This window comes from Schistocerca gregaria, chromosome 5, assembly GCF_023897955.1.
Source record: "Schistocerca gregaria isolate iqSchGreg1 chromosome 5, iqSchGreg1.2, whole genome shotgun sequence".
NCBI lineage: Eukaryota > Metazoa > Arthropoda > Insecta > Orthoptera > Acrididae > Schistocerca > Schistocerca gregaria.
This window is the reverse complement of record NC_064924.1, coordinates 217547877-217566827: the sequence shown is the minus strand read 5'-3', so window position 1 is coordinate 217566827 and position 18951 is coordinate 217547877. Positions and strand designations below refer to the sequence as shown.

At 44.6% G+C, this 18951-nt stretch overlaps 1 protein-coding gene and 1 pseudogene across 6 annotated transcripts in view; both read left to right on the top strand.

Moving 5' to 3' along the window:
- LOC126272696 (homeotic protein spalt-major-like) overlaps window positions 1–18951 on the top strand; it is a 509054-nt gene that overhangs the window by 457875 nt on the left and 32228 nt on the right. For all 6 annotated transcript variants that reach the window (XM_049975726.1, XM_049975728.1, XM_049975723.1 and 3 more), the window contains 2 exons: window positions 14105–14385; window positions 18089–18307. In XM_049975726.1, the coding sequence (XP_049831683.1) occupies window positions 14105–14385; window positions 18089–18307 (500 nt within the window). The remainder of the gene's footprint in view (window positions 1–14104; window positions 14386–18088; window positions 18308–18951) is intronic.
- Window positions 18524–18641, top strand: LOC126274431 (5S ribosomal RNA; annotated as a pseudogene).

Below are 18951 nucleotides of genomic sequence, written 5' to 3'. Positions count from 1 at the left end.
CATAAATCACATTCTCCTCTGGGAACTCAAATTAGAATCCCTGGAGGGAAGGAGACGATATTTTCGGGGAACACTATTAAGAAAATTTAGAGAACAGGCGTTTGTAGCTGACTGTAGAACGATTCTACTGCCGCCAATATACATTTTGCATAAGGACCACTAAGATAAGATACGAGAAATTAGAGCTCTTACGGAGGCCGAGGGTACTGAAAATTCTACAACGTATTTGTATGCCTAGTATACAAAATAAACTGAAATTCCATTTTGCTATCTCACGAGAATTCTGATACCTTACGAACTTTAACTTCAGTTTCCTCAAAACTTCTAGAATGGCACTTATGCCTCTTTGCTTGTGACCCCCTCAATTATAATATAACATTTAATAATAATGATAATAATTGTTGTATTAGTATAACCAGAAAATAGTAATAATTATGTACCTATAACAGAATAAAAGATGTAACATTTTAGATATCACCTGCTACGGGCAGTGACAGAAGTCAGCGGCTTTACTTTGTAAAACATCTGTACTCCCATATACACTAGGCTCTCATTTTTTATCTGGACATAATCCCCTAGAATTTTATTAAAGATAATTCTAATTCCCCGATTCTAAACAAAGCTTCCGGAGGTTTCGCAGGGTCGTAAGGCAAATGCTGGCACTGGAAATCCTGTCCCAAACATAATCAAGTGGGGTACTACTTTTGCCGCATTATGCTCGACAAGTGTTTGGCTAGTAAGTCCTCCAATACACAATGGACTTATACTCGAACGACCTAACGAAGGGGAACGTGGAAAATAACAGAATGGAACCAGATAAGACTTTGTTTTCGATCTATGTAGAAGCAGCTGCTACAAATTAAATAATTAGCCATTATCTTCCGGTTACACTTGTTGTCTTTAAGCATAGGGTAGTACCGTAAAACGCAAGACGTAACTTTCATCGCGAAATCGTGGCAGCGTAGCAGAAGCAAATGTAAAATGCATAAGCGCTGGAAACTGTGCGAGCTTCCGCAAGGCCGTGAGAGATGCGATAGGTCGGCCGTGAGCGCAACTCGCCTAGGGTTCGCGCCCGATGGTATCGCCTCGCAGCGGTGCGGTCGCTCGGGGCGAGAAACTCGGCCAGCGGCTTTTGTTTGACACTTTGACCGCGCGATGCAATCTGCACAGCACCTTACGCCCGTTCGTGCTTGTCCTTTTCTTCTCCACAGCGACCGTGCCGTCTCCCTCCCCCCCCCCCCCCTCCCTCTCTATCTCCTGTTCACACCCCTCTTTTTTCTCGCCACTTTCCATACCATCCACACTGCCTTGCAGAGCTAAGAGCTAAGTGTCGCAAAACTCAAGTCACTGTAGTATGATGAAGTGCTTAATTATGAAACGTACATATTGTGTGGTTTTGATTAAAGTGCAGCTACTCAGTGTGGGCTGTAATTATCGTATGACAGCGAAACTTGGTATATATGCTAACGCATTAATGCAGAACCAACTTACGCTGAAAAAAAAAGTTCCAATTTTGGCCACCAGGCCCAAATCTGTCACTGTACAGCATCTTGTCGGCGTGTCCAGAGCTCATATCGAACAAATTGTGTAAGTGGCAGCTACTAATAAAATCAACATTATGTCTTTCTCACTTGTTTTACCTTTTCTATGAATGTCCTGTGTCTAACCCATTATGTGTGGAAACATCCGTATACGTCTTCCTTACATTCACAGAGTCAAATTGGGATTTTGTGGCCAGAATAGAAACTATTTTTTTTTCAGTTTAAATCGATTCTGCATTAATGTATTAGAATATCTACCAAGTTTTGCAGACATACGATATTTACAGTCCACATTGGACCTCTGTGAGTAGCTGCACTTGAACGATATCCATCCAGCACATTGCTTCTTACTGGGCTTCATATTTATTAAATTAATCTTACTCCTCAATACGACTCCACAGTCATTATGATGTATTCTCTTTCGCATAATATAAGGCGCGATCAAAAAGTTTCCGTTTGAGGGCGTCATTTCAGCGTATAGGGAACCCAGCGTGAGTCCGGTACGTGTATATAAGCACCAACGTGCAGTATGGGGTAGGTGTGGCTTTCAACGGAAACGTTTTGATTGCCCTTTGTATGTTAACATAAATTCAGTCACAAAAAAATTCCCAAATGTCGAAAATTCGGTACTGTCATAAAAAATTCCTAATGCGGACTTCAATAAATTGAATTTTTCGATATATCGAACGTGTTGTCATGGTCATACAAAAAACTCAACAGATCGAAGAAATCATATGCTTTTTTTTTACATACGATAAATCGAAGAGATTTTCACGACAGAATAAACAGCAAACTCTCTATAATTCGAAATCAGCTGCTACTTCACAATCGATAATTCGAATTGTTCAGATAATAGTTTCGTCATTCAACTCTTTGCGACACTCGTTTGTTTATTCAAAAATTACGCAGCTTATTTTAAGCTGCAAGAGTCGCTTCAAAAAAGAAAAAGCGGCTTATTGGGCATGTAGAATGTGAGGCAAACAAAAAAAATAGTAAATGGTTTCGAGATTCCGTTATCCTTGCTGTCGACAACCATGAAGCAAAAAGATATCGACAATCATGAAGCGAGAAGATGAGATTGCTTAAAAGTATCATAAGGAGAGACAAAGAGAAATCGACTAGGTGACTTCCCGCATCATGAAGAATGTTTATTGAAATGATTTAGTCAATGTATAGGCCAAAACATATCTGTCGGATGTTACGCAGTAAAAATAGCCCTTATGTCATTCGCTGTTACTCTCGGCTTGTGAAATGTGCCTCACTAACTTTGAAAAATAAACGACATACATTCCTTTTTAAAAGAGTTGTGGAGAAAATTCGAGAGTTGATGACAAATTCGGTTTGGCACGGAAAAGTGAACGAAGTTAATTAATTGACGGGAATTTATGTCTGCCTTTCGTTTGAAACGTATATAAAAAAAAATAAAACTGACACAAAATGAAATTTATTTTGTGCTCTGGTTGGTTACTTTGTGCTTCCCTTTGTAAAGAAATAGTATATTTTTGAAAATAGAGCACCACTTTTCACATGTACTAATATTCCGAGTTTTTCCCCATTCTACCTCGATAAGTCAAACTTGCGTTAAATCGAAAAAAAAATGACTCTGAGCACTATGGGACTTAACAAATGGCTCTGAGCACTATGGGACTTAACATCTGAGGTCATCAGTCCCCTAGACTTAGAACTATTTAAACCTAACTAACCTAAGTACATCACACACATCCATGCCCGAGGCAGGATTCGAACCTGCGACCGTAGCAGCAGCGCGGTTCCGGTCTGAAGCGCCTAGAACCGCTCGGTCACAACGGCCGGCTGTGCGTTAAATCGAAACTTTATTTACGTCCCTTGAACTTCGAGCTATCGGGAGTCGACTGTATCGTCTTAAAAATTGCTGTCGTAAACAAAATTAGAATGGAAACATGGTACAACTATTCCATAACATGTCTTTGTACACTGAATAACTTGTGAGATGCTCGATGCGGGAGGTACTTCTGAGGCTCTAGGAAGGTCTACGAAAGGCTCGCGGGCGATGCAAGGCGAGACGAAGAGTTCTGTTCTGGAGTTATTGCAGACGGCGAGAGTTTCGGCGGCTCGGCTGTGTAGTTTAATACGCGCAGTAGAGGGAGGTGTGGGCAGGCGACAGCGTGCAGCGTGGCCGGGGGGGCGTGGCCAGCGCCGCGCCGCCCACCTGTCATAACTACGGCCGCGCACGCGCCACCGCCTTGACACGTGGCGCCCACGTGGACCCCGACTCGCAGCTGCCGCCACTTTTTTTGTGCGGGTTTTTCCCCCCACACTGTTTAACTCGGCACTCCGCAGCTGCAACCTACTTACTTACCGCTACATCTCGAACACCAGGCTTCAGTTCTACACACGTCTCTACTTATACCAACCCCGAGCACAGCTCGGACTGCTACTTTGCGTTAAAAAGACTGCGCCCGAATATAGATCGGGCCGCGGTTTTCTCGACGCGCGAGCCACCTATCGCTAGAAAACTGGACTCATTTCGTATGGAAACAACGTACGGACGTCTCGCAGCGTGCACCTTGAATGGTGCTGCCTTCTATTGCCAATTTCTAGAATTATTTCGAAGGAAATATCAGCGAACATAACAGCTGTTGTCATGAATAGCTGAACCAATACGATCATAGTGACGCAATTTCGTGCGTGTCTAATTAGGTTTCGCAGTTTGCTGTGATTCTGCTACAAATACGTCACCTTTGTTGAGTGAACACGAAAAAGGAAGCTCATGGGGGAAAAATAACTCGATAACTCACCTCACACTTTTTTCTTGGGAGGATAATTACAGTTTATTTCGCCATTATTTTAAACTTTTTAGTGTATCAAAGAACTGAAGTAAATATGAAAAATAAATCCTCAAGCTTGGCCCGTTTTTAATATTTATTACTCCTGAAGATACATAATTACATATGTGACAGTAACGCTTTAAATAATGGCATAAATGACCGGCTTCCTAGGCCCAATATTCTTTCAAGTGGCCGGTTTCTTAAGTGTTAAACAGCGGTCACGTTATAAAGTGATGCTAACAAGGGAACCTCCCTATCGCACCCGTCTCAGATTTAGTTATAAGTTGGCACAGTGGATAGGCCTTGAAAAACTGAACACAGATCAATCGAGAAAGAAGAAGAGAAAGAGGAAGAAGTTGCGTCGAACTATGAAAAAAATAAGCAAAATATACAAACTGAGTAGTCCATAGTGCGATGGTGAGGTTCCCTTGTAAGCGTCACGAACAGTAACATCAGATTCTTAAATGGTGGAATGAAGACGTCGAATTCTGGGAATATTCGGATTACACCTATCAATTTAAAAAAAAATGGTTCAAATGGCTCTAAGCACTATCTGACTTAACATCTAAGGTCATAAGTCTCCTAGACTTAGTACTTAAACCTAACTAACCTAAGACATTACACACTTCCATGTCCGAGGCAGGATTTGAATCTGTGAGCGCAGCAGCAGCGCGGTTCCGGACTGAGGCGCCTAGAACCGCTCGGCCACAGCGGCCGGCACCTACCAGTTTCCAGATTTAATAGCTGACTTTGAGAGAATACTGTAGCCTGAAAACTAATGGCAAAAAATTCAAGAATTTACGAGGTACGTTTAACACAGGATACTTATCAGTTGCTTCTATGAGGGCCTGCTCACGGAAATGGCCTTGAGACCTAATCGGTTGCATTCCAGCCAGGCAAGGGTGTACACGCACAGGCTGATCTACCCGCTGTTGACAACAAATCTGACACGTTTCGGACCAAGAACTGGCAAGGAAGTGGAAGTTGAATAAGGGCAGATAGAAATGGAAAGATCACAACTAGTTATCAGATCATTGTTTACAATTTCAATGCTTAACGAAATACTGATAGCTGTGAGTCGCACCTCGATGTTGTATTGTGTAAACTATGGCGAAATCAAAGTGGAGAGAGATTCTTACTGGTATGGTTCTTACATCAATTACGTCACAAATTTTATGAAGTTGCTTAAGAAAAAGGTAAATGTTTCTCAATTGTATTCTAAACAACGTAATACTTACAAATATTAACAAATGATTACATAAAATATTTTATCGTAATTAAATACACTATTAGTAATTTATATTAAACAATTTATGTATTAATTTTTATTACAATTTATTGTAGACGTCTACGACACTTTAAAGAAAACGGCTGACGGCAAGTTGTAACTGCCGTTGAGGAGGGAGGGGGGGGGGGGGGGGAAGACATAGTAAACTTTGAACCCCCACTCTGGAAAGCGTACAGTAGATCCACTACTGCCCTTAGAACCTATTCTACAGCATTGCTCGTGTGCTGGAGAACCTCATCAAATCGTTCTCATGGAATTCGAAGTTGTGATGTAGGGATAGTGACCAAACGGTTTAGTAAACACGAAGGTGTCTGGCAGATGCTCACGGCACTCACATGGGAATCATTGGAAGAAATGCCTGAGTGTTAAATTCCAGAATCAGTATTTCTGGATTCCTGTGAAACCGTTGTACATCGCTCGCCGCGTATTCTGTGTGCAAGACCACTACTATAATCTTAAAAAGATTAGAGCACGTTTGGACACGTTCAGTTTCACATTTACTTGCTACATACGTAAATGGTAAGGTAAAGGGGGCGTAAATAACAAAACCGAATTTGAATTTTTTATTTACGACGCGTTTCGGAGACTATGTTCCACATCGAATGGCAGGTCCGGTGTATAGCTTAGGTGCATCGCTCCTAAGAAACAAAAGCTCTAACACCTCTGCTGAAGTTTGCAAACAATGAGTGTTCAAAGTTCAAGTGCAGCGCACTCGAGGAATTTCACGGCGAGGATGCACAGGAATGCAGATATTTAGACTTCGTTGGATTCCCGGGAACAGTGCAACTGAGCTAAACACTAGAACTACCCCTTGATGATGTGTCAATAACACCGAAGGAAAGCTCCACTGTGTCAACCTCAGCCAATGGTGTCGTCGAGATGCAAAGCCTCCGAAACGCTTCGCAAACAAAAAATTTAAAATGTAGCGAGTGGTTCGTTGGGTCTTTTTTTATTTACATTTTAGACAGGAGGTCACGGAAACAGGGTATCAATGCTTTTTATGTGAAAAGTAGGAAGCGACGGACACGCTCTGTTAACTTCAGTGTGACTGTTGAAAGTGATTCTTGTTTTTTGCTTTTCTTCTTTTATTTGAACACCTCGATTATACTTAGTATTGACTCACCTATGCGTCTCACTGTGCAAGCTGCAACAATCACGCTTTCAAATCATTCTCGTTCCAGTCAGATATTTGATAGCAGAAACGCGATACACTTAGTTTAGTGTGTGCATTTTTAGCATACCTATGTTTCCTTTACAGATGTTCTCCATTGATATCCATCTTTCTCATACTCTGTTATCTCTAAAAGAAAATATCAGTTAACTTTTCTTCTGAGGTATCTGCAGATCTCAAGGTCTAAAAGTAGCTTAGTAAAGAGGTACTTGTGGGTGCCAACAGGTGGTGACTTCAGTCTAGCAACACAAAGTCAGCTGTTCTTTACGCGTCAAAGTCAGGAAAAATCATGTTCTCCTTGCTAGAAAGAACAGCTTCTTCAGCGAAATCACAAATTATCGATGCGCCAGAACTGTCAGTGCACGCCTAACAGTTTTAATTAAACTACCCTTCTCTGTAACATCAGTGATTAAGAACTTTCCTGATTCTTGTAAGTGTAAGATAATTTCTATGAGTCCGCATAAAAAAAAAAAAAAAATAAAAAAAAAAACGTTTTCGACACTCTAGTTTAGCATTATCGTTTATTACTGGCGCACCGAGCTTCATGATTCCTCCTTTTTCTCTGAGTGGAAATTACATTTTGGGAAATCACTATCCAGCGTCCAGTGACGTACGTGCGTTTAGTATCCTTGTTTATAACCTGATATAAACTCGTATCCTTAAATCTTCGCAGTCAAATTCGCAGTATGATACACGTTTGAATGAAAAATTCAACGATATTTAATCATTAAATGGGCTAGCCGTATAAATATAGGACAGGGCAAAGTGCACCGGATGGTACATGGGATTTTAATAACTCACTCGACTGAATCTGTATACGCGCTATTTGCTACCTCAGACAAGCAGTGCGTAATTCGCACAAACAAGCTGAAATTGCATCACGAATCCTTAAGCTACAATACTGCTCACATTTAGATGTGGCTCATAGACTACCACATAACTTCCAGAGATTTATATTAATGACAACCACGCCTATGTCAAATAAGTACACCAGGCGCTAGAGAGAAAATAGAACCAGACAAAGATTTATTTTGAGCCCGAGAGTACATGCTTGTAACATATAAAAGAAAAAAGGACAGTCGCAGTGAATTTTAAGTTCAGGAACTCTATTTTAAAATGATCCCACCCGCCGGACCGTATGGCAGCGCTATTTAATTTGCTGCCACATGTTTCTTCTATGACAATCGTTTCTATTCTCATGCTCATTTGTCTGTTCGTTCATGCATGTCAACTCATTGTAGTCGTCTTGCTACCACCGTCTGGCAGCTTACTTTTTCTCTTGTATTTCCTCAAAGAATTCTTAAGTTTTCGTTGCGTTCGCCTTTTCTTTTTAGTCTCGAAAATAAATTCTGTGAACTCTTTTTGCTTTACTCGTTTTATTTCAGTGTGATGTGACTAAATAATTCATTCCGAAAAATTATGCAAGTGTGAAATAACCCCGTTGGAACCGCTGTCATGTTGCTAAATGGTTAAATAGCAGACGATCACGTGGACTCCGAAATTACATTTTGCTCGAACACTGTACTCAATTCGATAGGAGTGGGATTCGAATCCCCATCCGACTATTCTGGGTTGGGTTTTCTATAATTCTTTAAATCGCTATAGCCTAGTACCTGGAGGGTTCCTACAAAAATACCTTGCTGTATTTTCTTCCCCAAATGGTGCAACAGATCTCTATCTTTAACGACCTCAATCAAAACTTTGAACTCTAACATTCCGTTTTCTTATTTGCGCACGAACCGCATGCTTAATAACTGAGAGTGAAGTATAAGTGATTATTTATTTCTGTACAACCAATAAACTGTGACGATGGCGAAGAGAAATTTCTGGGAGAAGCTATCATAATTTGCGAACTCAATAAAATTTATTTGGCAAATATTCTCTTCTACCATAAAACCTCGTTAAGGACAAGCAATGACACGGTTGAGACAAGCGGGGAACAGTCGGATACTCAGTTCGAAGCCTTCCGGTGCTCAGTCAATGAACGATTGTAACGTGTTTGAAACACGATATCTCAGCATGATCTGGATTAAAGTCAGTCGTTGGTTTATTGACACATTAACGGCCATTACCTAAACTCTAAGTTAGACTCTGCTATTACAGTTCAGGACAAGTTAAGTGTAGGTAATATAAATTAGCATAAATCTAATTTTAGTTACACAATTTGCCCTACTTTTTCCTGCTCTAGCGACCAATTCTCTCCTAAGAAAATGACTACACATCCATGCTGCTGCTTTCTATTTCCGCCCATAATAACTCAGGAATCATGACAACGAACCTACTAAACTATCGTATTCGAACAATCAGTTCCGGATAAACACATGGTTTTTTTTCGTGCAGCGGAAGTAAATACTGTGTTTCAGATATCTTTATTATTTCAATTTAATAAAAGTACGTTTCGTCACATCATAGATTAGCTTGTTCGAATTTACAATTGTACCATTTACGTGTCGTATAAAGGCAGTATAGAGTTAGCTCGCCAACGTTTTCTACCACCGTTAGAGAACTAATATTATTCATTTCTGATATGTATGAAAAAAATGATTTAACCATGATGCAAATGCGATAGACCGCCTCTATAGCCGAATGGTTTCCGTCACTGCCTTCGATGTCGAAGTTAGATTTCTGGCAACTCCCGACATTTTTTTCTGCGGTATGGAGGTCTTGATCGGGGTCTACTCATCTTCCTAAGGCCAAACGGAGAACTTCTTGAGCAATGAAGCAACGGTATCATCTACGGCTGTGGGGATTGGCGATCACATGTCCCACGATCAAAGATTGCTCCTCGCACTGTGTTGTAGGCAGTCGTAACAGGACGAGGGCCTAATCGTTGAGCGACGTTTACCAGTACGATGGCTTAGAAAAATCAACATAATTTTTAAATTATGTCTCTCAAGATGGTTATTAACAAAAAAAAAAACACTGCAGATGATGGTATTGGTATTTTAGATATCTTCTTAACTTAATGTTAGCCAACGGCTTTGCCGCGGTTCCCGTCATATCACCGAAGTTAAGCGCTGTCGAGCTCCGCCAGCGTTTGGACGGGTATGCCGAGCGCTGTTGCAAGTGGGGTGCACTCACTGCTTGTCAACTGAGAAGCTACTTCATTGAGAGCGACCGGAAGAGCGATGTGCTGACCACATGCCCCTCCATATCCACACCCCACGACGCCTATCGTGTGAGGATGACACGGCGGTCGGTGGTACCGTTGGGCCTTGGGAAGCCTTTTCGGACGGAAATTTTTAACTTAATGTTGGACATTTCATAAGAGCCTCATTTTAAAAGCCTCTTATTGTCATGAACATTTTACTGGGGCAGCTTCGCAAACTTAAAGGTTAGTGTTCGTCCTGAAATAATCACTCGCTTCAGGTTAACGATTTTTACGTCGTACATTCCACCTACTCACATTGCGTCTAATAACTCACTATGACCACCAAGTGCGCACACGTGAGAGAGCGATAGGGTCAGGTGCGTCATCAACTGTCCTCAAGTAGTCTTTTCATAGCCATTGTTGTCTTCAATGCAGTTTTTAAGATATCAGTCTTTCGACTGGTTAGATAATGTTCCTCAGTCTCTTCTAATCTATTGTTCATATTTTCATCTCTACATAACTGTTACTCTCAACATCTTTTCTAATTTGTTTCGCATATTTTAGTAATGACCTGTCCCTACTATTCTACGTCTCGACTGCTCCTTACAGCGCCTGGACAACCATTCCAGCATGGTGTTGCAGATGTCTCACTAACGTGTCCCTTCTTGCTGTATGGCCCTTCGATATATTTGTGTCCTCCCCTGCTCTTTCAGTATGTCCTCCCGAATTTCCATGGTCCATGTTTCACTTCAGTGCATACACTTCCAGTGCACATTCAGGAACTGCTTTATCACATCCGCATCAGTGTCTGATATCAGTAGAGCTATAAACAATGCATATACCTTACTTAAGCAGCCATTAAGTATGAACGGAACAGCATTTTTTTGGGAATTTCTCATCATCACAATTCACAGGAAAACCAACAGTTAAAGAATCTGGAATAGGATCAAAACACTTTCAAACGAGAACGGAAACTAAACTTTTTTAATGAACTGTAGATGCCTGAGAAACAGAAAGGTGAAACCAAAAAAAATATGTTGCAAAAGACTACACAATGAACGGACTGAAAAATGACTGATCGAATTTTGGCGAGAAACTGAGATCTTAGGACATTACTGAGATAATTTCACGAGAGCAATTGAAGTGGAGGGGAGCACATTCTAGTGCGGATACTCATTTCCCAGGTCGGAGTTAACGCCGCCGCGAGCCAGCTGCCGTATGTCAGCTTGGGACGCATCCAAATGCATCAACTTTGACACGGCGCGCGTATATCTGCCTCCGCTCTATTCCTGGCCGGCCGCGAGAATAGCGCCAGGCAGTGCTAAAATCCAGGAATCCGTATAGAAATAAAAGGAAAGGGGACTAGAATGCTATGCTCTCGCAGTTATCTCTCTCTCTCTTTATCTGTGTGTGTGTGTGTGTGTGTGTGTGTGTGTGTGTCAGAGATGGGGGGAGGCAAGGAAGGAGAGAGGAAGGGTGAGAGGGAGAGGAGAGAGAGAGAGAGAGAGAGAGAGAACTGCGTCTCTTCTGAATCGACGATTTCTTTTCCCGCTCCTGTTCCCTGCCTCTCTTTTCCTCCTGGAAAAATCTTTGTTTATGTTAACCGAGAGCTTCCTGCTGAGACGTGCCTTTCATCTCACATCCTTTCGCCACCCACCGCGGCGCAGTCGTCGCGCCCTTCTCATACTGTCAAAGACTCCAGCTGCTGAAAAATAAGACGGGGAAGGTTTGGTGGGAATCGGGATGTCTCCACCGGACGAGCAAAGAGAGGTGAGAGGAAGTGAAGAACTGGTAATGGCTTTAAACGGTGCTGGGAACTAAACCTCTTCTTTTATTTTTTTGGGGAAAGACAGAAAAAGGGAGTGGAACCAGTGGAGAGGGGTGTTGCATGTAAAGTGAATGAGGACATTTGGAGAAAAAAATATTGAGCTCAACACGCTGTGTCTAAGACCACACGAGGGGAGGAGTTGGACCCCCTGAAGGTTTTCTCGATTTCTCCCTATCCGTCTGCGAGGTAATGGGTCCTTTATGTTAGCGGAACGCCCCTCAACAAGCAGCATCCATTATTTTTTCTGTGCTCTTAAAAATAGCTCCGAGTACTACTACGGCGGCGCCCATCTCAGCATTTCAGCCCTGTCTGCCCCGTTCTCCTCCCTCCACCTCTGTAGCTACTACTTTTCCAGTATCGCCGCCATAAAGTTATGCGGAGATCCCACCGAAAGCTGAATTCCGGAGCGATACCTTGGGGAGGCCTCGACTATTTCCGTCTTCGCAGAAAGGGAAACAAAAGCGCAGCGACGAGGCGACACGCCTGGGGCCCCGAAGTCTTCCGACGGAGCAGGGCATCGACGGCTCCGTTTACGCACTGACTGCGAAAACCGCGACGATTGCGATTCGGAGAGCTCCGAAACAAAAAAAAGAGAGCGAAAAACCGCGGGAGGGGGTAAAAAAACAACAGCAACAGGGGCGACGAACCTAAATATCGCTACACAAAGAAAACGGCGGCCAGGTAGCGGCACGCGCCGCCGCAAATGAGACATTCCTGGGTGCAATATATTTTTAACGCTGGAATAAAAACAAGCGGGCCATCGGCGAAAACAAAAGCGTTGTCCTCTCAGTTCCGCCGTATATAGTGGCACAAATATAAAGTTGTTCTCTCTCCTGTCATCTGCCGGTACGGTCCCGGAGGCTGTTGATGCAAACGCCGCGAACACAGCGCTCATCGTTCCTCTGTCTGTCTCTCTCTCTCTCTCTCTCTCTCTCTCTCTCTCACACACACACACACACACACACACACATACACTTTTTTTCAGCTTTGCAGTATGCTGTGCCGCAGCCCCATGGCGTCATATCGGTAGAGTGTTAGAGAAAGGGTTAGAGTTACGGTCGTACAACGTCGCGAGGGCTGATGCGCGTGGCCGCGGTGCTTTTATATGAAACACTGCACAAAGGAATTTAAAAAATTGCCACCGCGCTGTGTGTGAGTGTGTACACTTGGGTTCCGGAGCGAAACACCGGCGCCTGTGAGGTGATGAAAAAGCAAACACGCGCCCGCCTGTCTCTGTCTCTCTCGCCAGCTCCTGTCTGACCCACCCCCGTCGCTGACAACCCACTCCACCCCGTTCGCTGCGAGCCCGCGGCAATTCGTTTGCGCGTCTGCGGCGTGGAGGAATGCAAATATAATCACGAGGCGAGCCTTCATTAAGCACTCAGGGACGAGTGGCAGTCGGGGATCTTAAGCGGATCTGTGTGTGTGTGCGTGCGCGCGCGCGCGCCCCGTCTGTTTGTTTTTGGCCGCAAATTGCCTACGCGTTGCTGAGCGGACGCCTAAACACGCCGGGCATCTGCCCTACCTGAAGAGATGCTTCGCTCGCGCGATCGTCATTGTCTGTTCGCTATAATAACAAGGAGGTAATTTCTGAGGGACGCAGGCGCACAAATACTCGCGCAGTGTGTAGTATCGAAAACATTGTAAATCGAGGAATGCAGGCGTGTTTTCTCCCGCATTCATCGCGTAACTACGAAAGAAATCTGCTAAACCATCATTGCTGTTGTTTTGGTCTTCAGTCCGAAGACTGGTTTGATGCAGTTCTCCACGCTGCTCTAGTCTGGTGTGTCATATCAGGCGAACGTATGCTATCCCCGTGATTTCGTGCGTCTATAGCAATATTCTGTAGTAATGTTTGCTTGGGTTATTTGATCTAGACTGGTAATCATCTAATATGCGAAAAACTTGATACTTTTACATGGTGATTAATTTTTGAACTTACTACTTTGTTTATTGAACTTCAGTGCATTCTAGAGCCGATCAGCCCGTTCGTGTATTTAACACAGGGGATCCAGAACTAGGTTCCACTTCGCCGATACGTATCCCTCGATACCCTTTATACGTCATCCATTACTGGTCATCTGTGAATGGTTATTGCACACTGACGTGGAACATAGTCGGTGGTCTGATTAACGTGACTGGGCCGTGTAGTTATTACTGCTATAAGACAGATAACGGACAGTATACATTCAGGATCAGCTTCAACTTATAATAATATAAACTAACACATTGAAAATTCACTAAAGAGTATAATTCTTCATAATGACAGGCGCTGTAAAACTGTAGATAGTGCATACCAAAGGCTCCACCTACCTTTTGTGAGGCAGGCGCGATCTTCAATGCTCTCGTAATAGCCGTGCACGTACGGCGTGTTGCAGTGTCCGCGTGCGGCGACGAAGACGAGGGCAGTTCGTGCTCGGAGGCGGCCGTCTGCGATGAGCCTCCCGACGCCGACGCCGATGCCGATGCGGACGGAGACGTGGACGCCGACGCCGAGCCCGACGCCGACTGCGACATGATGCTGCTCGACGACCGTAACAACAACGACGACGACGTCGAGCCGGAGGACGCTGTCTGCGCCGACGTGGGCGACGGCGTCGTCGGCTCCGGGGACGGAGACGCCGACACCGACGAGCCTGAGCCGGACGCCGAGCCTGAGGTACGTCCTAGCGGCACCTGGCGGGGAACACAGCAACATCTGCCATCCTACAGTGTCACTTGTAGGCCACGTTAAGTCACTCAAACGAATCAGCTCGGGTTATGTTTGGACCTATCTACTGTAATAGTATGCGTGACTCTTAACCACTCTGCAGCCAATCATTCGAGTACGATGTGTGCCAGAGACGCCAAGTAACATTCGAGAGGAGTGGCTATTAAACAATGTGCGTCCTAGCTCGTAGACTTTCTATGGCTCCCTTAAATCACTTCTCAAAAATTCTGGGACAGTTATAGTATTTGTATTGATATAAACACTTTTTTTCGGAATCTCCAAGCTAGTTTCTGTGGTAATTTCGCCATCGGTGGCAAGTTTTTATTTTAAAAACACTTGCAATTTACAGGGTCTCCCAGAAATGTTGCGACAAACTTCGAGGTGTTGTAGAGGGTGTCTTGAGGAAAAGCCGACAATAGGAACCCGTGTCCGGAAACTTCATCCAATGGTACTACAGGAAGTCGAAGATAAGGCGCTATCCCCTGCCATTAGGCCACCCTTTTGGCACCAAACGTGACTTCGTACGCTGACGGACTGTAGGCAGAACGCCTCACAGTGTTGTGTGATACACAGTGGTCGCGACTGATTACTACTATTTCCAGTGGAGAAGATGGAGCAATCTGTTGCGTAGAAAGGCCTTGTCTCCTAGGAATGTGATGCTCTGTTGTCTTTGGGGATGACGGTTTAGGAGACAGGTTTCCATCCTCAACTCGTGTTTCTGCTACGATTCTAAAACCTCCGGCATGAGAAAAATGAAGCTGACATTCACCAATGCAACAAAGAATTGTATTTAGAGCAGACAAAGCCGTTCTACGGAGCTAGCTCCATCTTCTTCAATGACGATCGAGACAATCGGTCTCGATCACTGAATAACAAGGCAGGCGCCGATCCGACAACTTGGGCACACTGAAGTGTCGTTGGATGACGTTTCCAGACACAGGTTCCTATCCTCGATTGGTTCCTCAAGACACCCTCTACAACCCCTCGAAGTTTGTCACAACGTTTCTGGGGCACTGTGTATCGTTATACACTGAAATTTAGATCATTTAAATATTATGATTTTTTTTTACTTTTTAATGTGTGTCGACGCAAAAGTTGGTGTCTTTCATCAAGATACCATGTAGAGTATAGGTGTAGATGTAGATTACGTTAGCCACATTAACATCAGTAGTATTAATTAGGCTTCTACTCCTCAGAAATGAAGAAAAGAGAAATTTTGTTTCAGATAATGATACATGTTAAAATTTAAGAGAGAGAGACGATACGAAGACTTCTGCGTGCAGTGTCCACTTCATTGACACCCTCTTGCGTATACCGACGCTTCGTCACAAAAAATACTGAAACTATTACAATACCAGATATAAACGACGTTTTCGTCCTGATGCAGCGGCCTTCCTTGGAGTGTCTCGGGCTTAGTGGTCGAGTGGTAAAGCGCATGCCTGGGAACCGAGAGGTCGCGAGATTGAATCCCCGTCAGATATTACACGAAACGATACATGGTTCGGATTCAACGTTAAACTGAATGTCCCCTTTCCCTGGTTAGGGTTATTGGTTAGCTCAATGACACGCAAGTCATCGAAATGGCCTCCAACAGGAAGACTTGTACCAGTCAACTGAACACCTCTCTTAACGGACTCTTAACCAATGATTACGCACAAATATTTTATTCCCTTAGGGTGTAGACTATGTCCTATCTGATGGCGCACCTAAGAGTCTTCAAACGCCATTTTTATATGTCATTTCTAAAAATATTTAAATTTTGCTTTTGTGACACGTAGCTGGGAAAATGGGAACAGTGAGAGGTAGTAAATAGTCTAAAATGGAAAGTGAAGAAGAATAAGATGAAGTTACTGAAAAAGTAAACACACTACTGGCCATTAAAATTGCTACACCAAGAAGAAATGCAGATGATACACGGGTATTCATTGAACAAATATATTATACTAGAACTGGCATGTGATTACATTTTCACGCAATTTGAGTGCATAGATCCTGAGAAATCAATACCCAGAACAACCAACTCTGGCAGTAATAACGGCAATGATACGCCTGGGCATTGGGTCAAACACAGCTTAGATGGCGTGTACAGGTACAGCTGCCCATGCAACATCAACACGATACCACAGTTCATGAAGAATAGTGACTGGCGTATTGTGACGAGCCAGTTGCTCGGCCACCATTGACCAGACGTTTTCAATTGGTGAGAGATCTGGAGAATGTGCTGGCCAGGGCAGCAGTCGAACATTTTCTGTATCCAGAAAGGCCCGTACAGGACCTGCAACACGCGGTCGTGCATTATCCTGCTGAAATGTACGGTTTCGCAGGGATCGAATGAAGAGTAGAGCCACGGGCCGTAACACATCTGAAATGTAACGTCCACTGTTCAAAGTGCCGTCAATGCGAACAAGAAGTGACCGAGACGTGTAACCAGTGGCACCCCATACCATCACGCCGGGTGATACCCCAGTATGGCGATGACGAATGCACACTTCCAATGCGCGTTCACCGCGATGTCGCCAAACGCGGATGCGACCATCATGATGCTGTAAACAGATCCTGGATTCATCCGAAAAAAATGACGTTTTGCCATTCCTGCACCCAGGTTCGTCGTTGAGTACACCATCGCAGGCGCTCTTGTCTGTGATACTGCGTCAAGGGTAACCGCAGCCATGGTCTCCGAGCTGATAGTCCATACTGCTGCAAACGTCGTCGAACTGTTTGTGCAGATGGTTGTTGCCTCGCAAACGTCCCCATCTGTTGACTCAGGGATCGAGAAATGGCTGCACGATCCGTTACAGCCATGCGGATAAGATGCCTGTCATCTCAACTGCTGGTGACACGAGGCCGTTGGGATCCAGCGCGGCGATCCGTATTACCCTCCTGAAAGCCGATTCCATATTCTGTTAACAGTCATTGGATGTCGACCAACGCGAGCAGCAATGTCGCGATACGATAAACCGCAATCGCGATAGGCTACAATCCGACCTTTATCAAAGTCGGAAACGTGATGGTTCGCATTTCTCCTCCTTACACGAGGCATCACAACAACGTTTCACCAGCCAATACCGGTCAACTGCTGATTGTGTATGAGAAATCGGTTGGAAACTTTCCCCATGTCAGCACGTTGTAGGTGTCGCCACCGGCGCCAGCCTTGTGTGAATGCACTGAAAGGCTAATCATTTGCATATCACAGCATCTTCTTCCTGTCGGTTAAATTTCGCGTCTGTAGCACGTCATCTTCGTGGTGTATCAATTTTAATGGCCAGTAGTGTAAATAAAAAACTGCTCGTAATGTAGTACGATGTCGAGCACAAAAGAAGGCCCCGTTTTGTCTCTCATTTTAAACAAAATTTTCCAATTTGTAATTTTGTCTATATCAACCCCAAATTATCCTGCGATAGCGTCTATTGCAACTATGAGTCAAGTTATCCTGGTATAATATCGAGCCCAAGGATGTTTGCGGAGGTGACAGTAAAACGTGAATAGTAACCAATGTTTCCAACAGTTACCGGGTATGGCAAATCCGCCGTGCGGCACTCTCTTCACATTACCACCACAGAATAGCTGGAGTGTACACGCGGGGACAGTTTTAGTCGGATTCGTGTGCGCAAGAAAATTCCTGTTCCTAACTGGCAGCACGATACGCCGACAGGCCCTGGCGTCGCCGGCGGCGGGCGTGGTGTCGGCGTTCGGGGCGGCCGTGGCGCCGTTCCCGCTGGCGGGCCACGTGACGCTGGAGGCGCTGCAGAACACCAAGGTGGCGGTCGCGCAGTTCGCCGCCACCGCGATGGCCGGCAACGCCGACAACGCGGCCGCGCTGCAGGAGCTGGCTGTGCTCCAGTCCACGCTCTTCACGCTGCAGCACCAGCAGGTGACGTATTCCTCGACCTTACTCACACTGTCAAAGCTTGTCGCAGGTAACGTTCTACCAGCAGGGCCGTCTCAATTCGCCCCACAGCTAGATTCAAAGCTCCACTCCGTCGCTACCTTTCCCATAATTCTACATGCTTCTTGACTGAAGTGGATTTGTTAGCTCCAAGTTGCGCAGCTCTATTATGTGAATTTTGTTCCGGTAACCAACTTGGCTGCCAACGGCCTTGCCGCAGTGGTAGCACCGGTTCCCGTTAGACCACAGAAGTTAAGCACTGTCGGGCTGGGCTAGCAGTTGGATGGGTGACCATCCGGTCTGCCGAGCGCTATTGGCAAGCGGGATGCACTCAGGCTTGTGAGGCAAACTGAAGAGCTACTTGATCGAGAAGTAGCGGCTCTTGTCTCGTAAACTGACATATAGACGGGAGTGAGGTGCCCCCCCCCCCCCCCCCCAAATCCACATCCAGTGACACCTGTGCGCTGAGGACATGGTGTCCTTCACATGGCCTGGTCGGACGCAGTTCATTACCCACCTTGGCTAGCTAATTTACTAATTACAGACAATGCACTTGTGACGGGCAGTCAAATGAAAACAGATGACACGCCACGACAGGACCATGGCGTCAATCCATTGAAAAGTAGTCT